At 33.6% G+C, this 8,367-nt stretch overlaps 1 protein-coding gene across 1 annotated transcript in view; it reads left to right on the top strand.

Moving 5' to 3' along the window:
- The window catches only part of LOC122408149 (uncharacterized), a 1,237,064-nt gene that overhangs the window by 315,032 nt on the left and 913,665 nt on the right, over positions 1–8,367 (top strand). The window contains exon 9 of the mRNA XM_043414787.1: positions 7,477–7,649. Within this exon, the coding sequence (XP_043270722.1) occupies positions 7,477–7,649 (173 nt within the window). The remainder of the gene's footprint in view (positions 1–7,476; positions 7,650–8,367) is intronic.

Here is an 8,367-nt window from a genome sequence, read left to right on the forward strand (position 1 = left end):
ATAAATATCAGTAGTCGAGTACGACACGTGGATTCCTGAAATTTGGAGATAAATGATTTTGTTGTGAATTATGACTCCATATAATATAAATAGATTAATCAACTTCATCTTTTATTTTCGTTTCATTTTGACAAGAGCGATTCGAAGGAAAATTATTTTCTCGGGAATTACTGTTCCTTAATATTAACACATGCATTAACTTCGTTTTTGATTTGTTTTCGAATGAGCAATTTGAATAAAAAGTGATGGGCCCCACAAGTACGTTTAAGACGTATTTGAACATAATTTGTATCGATCCAATCGAAGTTGAATGTTGTGAATAATACCAGGGGATCCTGAAAGTCGGAGGGGAATCGATTCTTTAAAGTGTGTACCTTGTTGAAGTAACGAATGACTTTCATGTGAATTTTTAATGATTTTATTTCCATTAATTTTTTAGTAATTTTGATAAAACGTTGTGAGCCCGACAAGGATTCTCAAGGCTCATTTGTCGCCGGAGATTATATTTTGAATAACTGATAAATACTTGACCTCGAATTGATATAATACATTTTAGTACTGCACGTAACTTCCGTTATAACTTATTTTTCATTAACTTTTTTCGTGAAAATAATTATCATGAATTTCATTAACGTTTCCAATTTGTTCGATAAATATTCCACATTATCAATAAAAACTTGGCCTCCAATTGATATCATACATTTTTATACTACATGTAACGTGGATGGTACATTTTTCAATTTGTTCAATATTTATGATTTTTTTTGAAAATTTTTTATTTTTCTTTACAGAATTTTTTTCGATTGTTTTATATTTTTGTTGAATTTTTTTGAACTTTTCAATTTTTCGTTTATTATTTCTATAGATCGTTTTATTCAGAGAAAAGATAGTCTCGGAGAGAGCCTCAGGCCAGCAGACGACAGGGCTGTCAATGTACTTGTCCCGAGACTCTACCGAGTCTCTTGATAATAATCTGTTTCCCGTGCAGTTTTTGGAGGCTAGGATCGTCACCGTTCGTGTTTTCGACTGAGCTTTCACCAGTTTTTCGTCTTTTTTCCCCCAACTTTTCTTTAACGTAATATTGCCGAACTGTAAACTGGCCTAACTTTTGAAAGGTATAGATCATAACTTTTGGGTAAAAAGAATGACTGTACAGCCTCAACTTCCTTAACGTCGGATTCCGAGAAAATACCCTATTTTTCGTCAAAATTGTACTGAAAATATTTCGTCACAAGTCTGTACTTGGACTTGAGCAATTTTTTCCCTTGTACTCTAATATGTTATGCTCGTTGGGGATCCAAGAGCACGGAGGAATGCGCGTTGGAGGCCGAGATATGATTTTCGGTTTATCACTGTGGTTTCGACGAATAAAGACTTATTTTTCGTAAAATTTGATGTAAAAAATTATCGGCACAGATCTATCCCTAGACTTAAGCGATTTTTGACGAAAAATAAATAAAATTCAAAACAAATCCAATAGAATTGGCAATTTTAAGGTATTATATCGTAGGAATGAATATGCTGAATTATCTTTAAATACCTGGCCTCGAATTGATATCATAAGTTTAAATGCTGGATGTAACTTAGATGGAAATTTCTTTCAATTGATATGAAAAAAACTTTTTTTTATTTGTCGTTTTTTTATTGCTTATGTTTTATTGGATTTTTTTGACACTTTAAAAAATAATTACAGATTTGTATTTTTTTTAATGTAATGTTTTTTCAGGATTTGTGAATTTTTTTTTATACGTTTTGTTGAAATTGTTTATAGTTGGTTTAATAATTTTTTTATGGAATTGTTTTTCCACATTTTTCGTGATATGATCAGGAAACAAGGGACCATCAATGTACTTGTCCCAACCATTTTTCCCTAGGGGAATTTTTGATATTCTGTATCAGATCTTTTTTCTCAAAAGTTCGGTAATCTTGTTTTTCGGATTACATTAAGCTGAGCTAACCATGCACAATCACGCTGGGTTAAAAAAGAAATAAAAACTATATACTCTACGTTCAGAAAATTGAAAATTTTATAGAATCGATCTTTTAATTATTCACTTTGCTTTTAAATATTCACATACGATGCAAAAGTACTCGTCACATCCATATATTCTTGTATGTCCTTACTTATTTGTTTTGCAAAATTAAGAAAAACAATTGACTATTAGTAGGCAAGAAAAAGTTGTAATAGTAAAAAATTCTCTTTTATCTCATGTAACTTGCTGTTTATGAACTCAAGAACAAATATCAACAGAGTGTGGAATGCGAAATTGAAACATTGGTCGATTTATCGAGGAATACTATGTCATGTATGCTAGAATAAATTGAATTTTTGCAAATAATCTCTTTCTTATTGTTTTCAAATAATAAATCGAAAGCCGTATTTTGACAAATAATTATAGTCAACAATTTAAACCCTAGATATTTGTTTCGTGTGTCCAATGCTTGAAATTCAATTGAAAACTCTTATTAACCTTGAAAATACCGCGATAATCAGTATATTAGTGGATAAATCATTCACTAATACTGCCGGGTTTTAATGTATTTGAATATTTTTCACAGTTTAAAATAATTTTCATTGCGAAATTTGATAATTTTTGTTTACATTTTTCGTGGTATAATGCGAAAACGAGCGATCATCAATGTACTCCCTAACGGATGTAACGATTGGTCAAAAAAAGTACAATCCGCTAGGGCTTGTCCAAATTTTTTTTCTCCGAGGGAGGATTTTTGCGGCTTGATATCCAATCTTTTTTCTGTGGTAGTTCTAAATTTCCAAATAAGGTTTTCGAAAGTTTTCCACTATTTCTATTATGATAATCGAAAATAATTTATCCAATGATTTTCGTTAAGTTTTCTGCAACTTATAACAGTTTGATATTCTTCGAATGTTTGATGTTTCCCTCATGATGATGGTGAAACAATATCTTAATCGCAAAATCATTCTGGGAACGCTTGAAGTCACAAAACTCTTTAGCCAGTACAGTTGGAGGTGTAACATGATTCTTTGCAGAAATAGAAATTTATTCAAAATCCTTGGCTATGCTAAAATGATCTCCTATTTTTTTTCTTATCTTGATCATCCTACTATGTCATTTTAGCAATAAATAATGGGTAAGGAAATTTTTCATTTACTGAAAATATAGTAAAGATCATTCGGAACTAGAGGGGCGGTTTTTTAATACTTGGCGTTCTTTTTTTACTTTTTTGAAGTATTTTTATAGTAATCAAATACATTAAACTTATTAACCTTGAATGAATATTTTTTAAATTAATTGAAAGTATAGTTGTTCTACACAAAAAAATCCGATAAAAATAAAAGTTGAAAAAATTACAAAAAAAATTCCGATACGAAAATAAACTGCAAACGAAAAAAAAATTCATTGAAAAATAGCAATTTGATTGAAGGAAAAAAAATGAAACAGAAAATTCAATTAAAAAAACATTTTTGACTGAAAAAAAATTGAAAAGAAAAAAATTGACCGAAGTACTTGGCGAGTGTTTGTTCACATAATTTTTATTATAATGTATTGATCATTACCACAAACTCGCCAAGTACTTCGGTCAATTTTTTTCTTTTCAATTTTTTTTCAGTCAAAAATGTTTTTTTAATTGAATTTTCTGTTTCATTTTTTTTCCTTCAATCAAATTGCTATTTTTCAATGAATTTTTTTTTCGTTTGCAGTTTATTTTCGTATCGGAATTTTTTTTGTAATTTTTTCAACTTTTATTTTTATCGGATTTTTTTGTGTAGAACAACTATACTTTCAATTAATTTAAAAAATATTCATTCAAGGTTAATAAGTTTAATGTATTTGATTATTATTAAATATTTATATTTATTCATCGGTTTAATTCATTTAACAACTTTTTGTGGGGCTACTTTCGGAAATTTATTTAACAACTTATTGTGAGGCTACTTTCGGGGATGTATTTAACTATTTATGCTTTCCATAGGTTTCATTTGTAGGAATCGGGAAAAGACGACGGTAGCGAACAATCGTTCGAGCATTTTCGGCAATCGCCGCGAGAGCGCGCGTGAGAGCTTCAAAAGAGTTAGTCGTAATCGAGTCGCTAATGCGTTAAGAAGTCGTAAGACGAGCGTCGCGTGAATGGTCCGATGAGTTGGTTTTTGTAATTATCAGTTATAATAAAGTTCTTTTCATATTTCGTTTTACGTATCATGAGCTCGTCATTATCCCCGCGTCCGTTCCAACACCACCAGGAACAAAATAATATCCCATACATTTATTTGACAACTTTTTGTGAGGTTAAGTTAACCCTCTCAGATCGAGACCTATTTCGCGTTGACGAAAAATGATTCCCGTCATAATTTTATCTCAAAATACTTTCTAGTTTCCGAATCCATTGTGACAGTTCAGTTTTTTGTTGGGAAATATGAATTTTTGAATGTTCGCTACGGGCAGCACCAGGTCCTTGGGGAGCAAAATCAGGAAAATTTACGAATGAATCTAGCACCAAATACCTTAAATACATCATATTAGCTTCCCTTTGAAAGGAAATGACGTTTGGAGTACGAAAAAAATGTGTACTCACTTTTCTTTTGCGATAACTAAAGCACCTTTTCACACAACGCCAACTCAACATGAAACGCCGACTTCATATTAATATTTCGATGGGTTAAAGCAGTTTCTCTCTTGGTTTAGGAGTTTCTATGATGCAATCTAACCTTGCTTGATGGAAATAGTCAGTTAGAACCCCGACCTTACTGACCGATGCAGTTTTATTGGGCCTGGAAGCGCGTGTTGCGTAGAAGCAACATACGGTCCGAGAGGGTTAACGGTTGAGCACGTGTGAATGTTGATATATCTTCAGAGTTAAAACGTGTTATTCCGATTATACTTGGCCTCAAATTGATATCATAAATTTTGATGCTGTATGCAATAAGCTAGATGGTCACTTTTTATTTTCGTATATATTTGTTTCATAATGTTTCAAAGTACGTTCTTCCCCCAAGGTTTTTTTATATCATTTTTTCTGGTTATGATTACATTTTTTTTATGAATTTTTTTTATGGAATTTTTTCTCATGGAAATAAGGGACCATCATTGTACTTGTCCCAACCTTTTTTCCCTAGGGTACAATAGCTCCTGAAAGTAGGAAAAAAAAATTGACACATAAACCAGATTTAAAAAATCGAAGTTTCTCCAATCATGCAGAAAAGTTGATATTTAAATCCAAGTTCATGCTTACAGGCACTTCTTCTTCTTACCGGACGTAGCTATTAGCTTTACGTAGATGGCCGGCGGCGGCCGTAATGGTGGGCAATACAAAGACCCGATACAAGCGGCGGAGCGCGACACTAGCGGTGCAGCGTATTAAAAACTCGAACTATCATATTTTTTTGTTTTGTTTATAAAAACTTAACGCGATTTCGTAAAATATTATAACTAGGCTCAAAAGACGCAGAAAATTATAATGAATCAAAGAAAAATAATTGCGACATAAAATTTTGTAGTAAAATCCTGAAAATAATCAAATAAAAATATGCTCCACTGCGCATGCGTTGATCGAATGTCCTCGACCCAGCCGCGACCCAAACAACAATTTTTCAACCACATTAAATCCTTTTTAATTGAACTTTGTTACAAGATGAAATATCTGTAAAAATTGTTAAATAATTAATTGAGTAAATTTTTGATTTTTTCATTGTAAAATAATTCTGTAAATCATAAAAGCGGTATTTTGCGCATCATATGATAACTCTCTTGGCCAATGGCGGGGTGCGAATCATGGCAGCGGGCCAATCCAGAATTACGTTACAAAAAGATGCGCAGAACCGGTCCGAAAACCGAAAATTCGGCGTTTGATAATTTTATGGTGGGGAAACGGGTATAAGAAGCGCTGCGCGACTCATTCGGCAGCCAGTCCTTCCTCAACATTCTGACTCGGAACAAAAAGGCTGACCTCAAACATTCTTCCTGATTTTAGCGAGCAATCTAACCTATCCTAATTTTCCTGGATGCCTGGATTCTCGGAGTGATTCGGCGACGTCTCAATCCCATAACCCAGGGTCCATCCCTAATCTGTAAATTTTCCAAGCTTTCCGTTGCACGGAGTTCTCGGAGCGATTCGGCGACGTCTCGATCCCATAACACGTTCACGGCAAGTTACCTTTAACCTTCCAAATGCTCAGACTCTCGGAGAGATTCGGCGACGTTTCGATCCCATAGCCTGGGGTTTGTTCCGTAACTGAACTTATTTTTTATTTATTATTCTTTTGCTTGTTATAATCAGGGATGATTTTTCTTGTAGGTAATTTGTACTTTTGTAAATTTTTTCTGTAAATGATTTTTCTTTAAATTCAAAATTGTCGCAACTGAGTCCGAGTTAGACTTTTCTTATTTTTGTAAATTTTGTAAATTCCGTAACATCATCGATAATTCGAGAGGTCGCGGTACGAATTTGAGATTAAATCGTTTCAAATTAATAATAATAATAATAATAATAATAATAATAATTTTTATTGTATAAAATCAAAAAACTTGGATTTGTCGAAACCTTTTTATTTTATTTTAAAATAAGCGAAAAACGCGTAAATTAAAAATTGCTCAAATTCAAAACGGTGAGTGAAACAAAAATTCTCATAATCAGCGAGCACGATCGCGAACATTTCATGACAACAAATCAAAAACGAATTTATCCTGTAAAATCGATCAAAATTGAACAAATCGGAGTTGTTAAATTTTTCAAAATCAAATTCCGCGTTCTCACGTTTCTTTCATACCTGCTCCTTTTCTATTAAGGTAACTCGAATCGACGAGTGGCAGCGTTCAGGCCCGGGGTCGGCAAGAGCGTTACGTTACAATACATATGTTATGCGTAAATCAGGAGCTGGTATTGCCCTCGCTGTGCGCACATTCTCTGTATCTCTCGCTCGGCGATGCACAAGGAGAGGGGGTAGCCGCGTTCAGCGTAGTGCATGACAAGAGAGTCGAGAAATGTATACCAGTCCCGCAAAGGACGTAAGTCCAAATGTAAACATGCTGAACTTACGCCCGTCTGTCTCTAAGAAATTAAAATTCCCAAAACGATGGATTTTAAATTACTAACGTTACATATCTCAGGATCTACTTGACAGATTTACTTGCAACAAAGACCAATGGAAAGGGAAAAATTAAAAAAAAATCCTACCAATTTTCAGGTTCTTCCATAAAATGGTTTGTTTGTGAGAGCCGTTTGAAAATTTTGTGACGTCATAAAACCGGTATAATCGCGTATATAACAGTAGCGGCAGGGGTCATGCTGGCTTTTCTTTTGCGCTGTAGTTTTTCCTTTTAATACTTGGTGTCGAGCCGCTATCGCGTCTCTTGATAACTGAAAAAATTAGTTCCTATGAAAAATGTCTAAATAAAGTATCGTAGAAAATAAAAAATGTAATTTGAACTATTTGCATTAGATTTTGCATTTTATTATTCAACTTGACCTTTATTAATCTTTAGTAATTTCATTCCACAGGAAAAAAAATTGAACAAGACGGAAAGGCTGAGATTTCGTGAAGAAGCCGAGATGCTTAAGGGACTTCAGCATCCAAACATTGTGAGGTTTTATGACTACTGGGAAGTCACACTGACTCGAAGGAAGTATATAGTACTTGTGACGGAGCTCATGACCTCTGGAACCTTAAAGACGTAAGAATAAAATTCAGTAGTCCTTCTAAACATGATAATCTTGGAATACTTCCATACTGTACCTACGTTTTCATCAGAGGTCGGCGTGATACATATTTTTAAGATTGATATCGATAAATAATAGTAAATACCAAAGGTCAGAGAAAAGTCCCGAACATTCGATGTACCTTGATTTTTTCGGAGAAAAATCTCAAGTACTGAAAGAACTCGGAATTGGTTGAAGTCGGAATCCTGAATATTCGACGCTTCGTCACTCCACAAAGAAGAATTTTCGAATACTGAGCGAGTTGGGAATTCGGGAAGGAAAAGTCACGAATATTCAGTGAAACGTTTTGATATTTGGGAGATGGTCAGTTTCCCAAATATCGGAACTTAGGATTTTTTAGATCCTCTTCTCTCGTTTAGAAGAGATGTCAGTGTGCAGGTTCGTGCACTGACCGGCGGATTTTTGCCGGGAGCGGATAAAGCCTTCCGATTTCCCTATTTTGCAATCCGAGGAGCTTGGCTCGAACTCGACCTTCAAGAACGGATACTTTCTTCCGGTATAGGAGCATTGTCAATAAATAAATTTAAAAAAAATTTAACTGTGAAAAAATATGAGATCTATTGTAACATATACAGTTAATGAATTACGTTTCCTGTAGGAATTCAGAATTTTGGAAATAAAAAAAAAATGAGATCATTTTCTAACGTAGCCAAGTACAGTGAATAAATTGCA

The sequence above is a fragment of the Venturia canescens genome, chromosome 1 (genome assembly GCF_019457755.1).
Source record: "Venturia canescens isolate UGA chromosome 1, ASM1945775v1, whole genome shotgun sequence".
NCBI classification, from domain to species: domain Eukaryota; kingdom Metazoa; phylum Arthropoda; class Insecta; order Hymenoptera; family Ichneumonidae; genus Venturia; species Venturia canescens.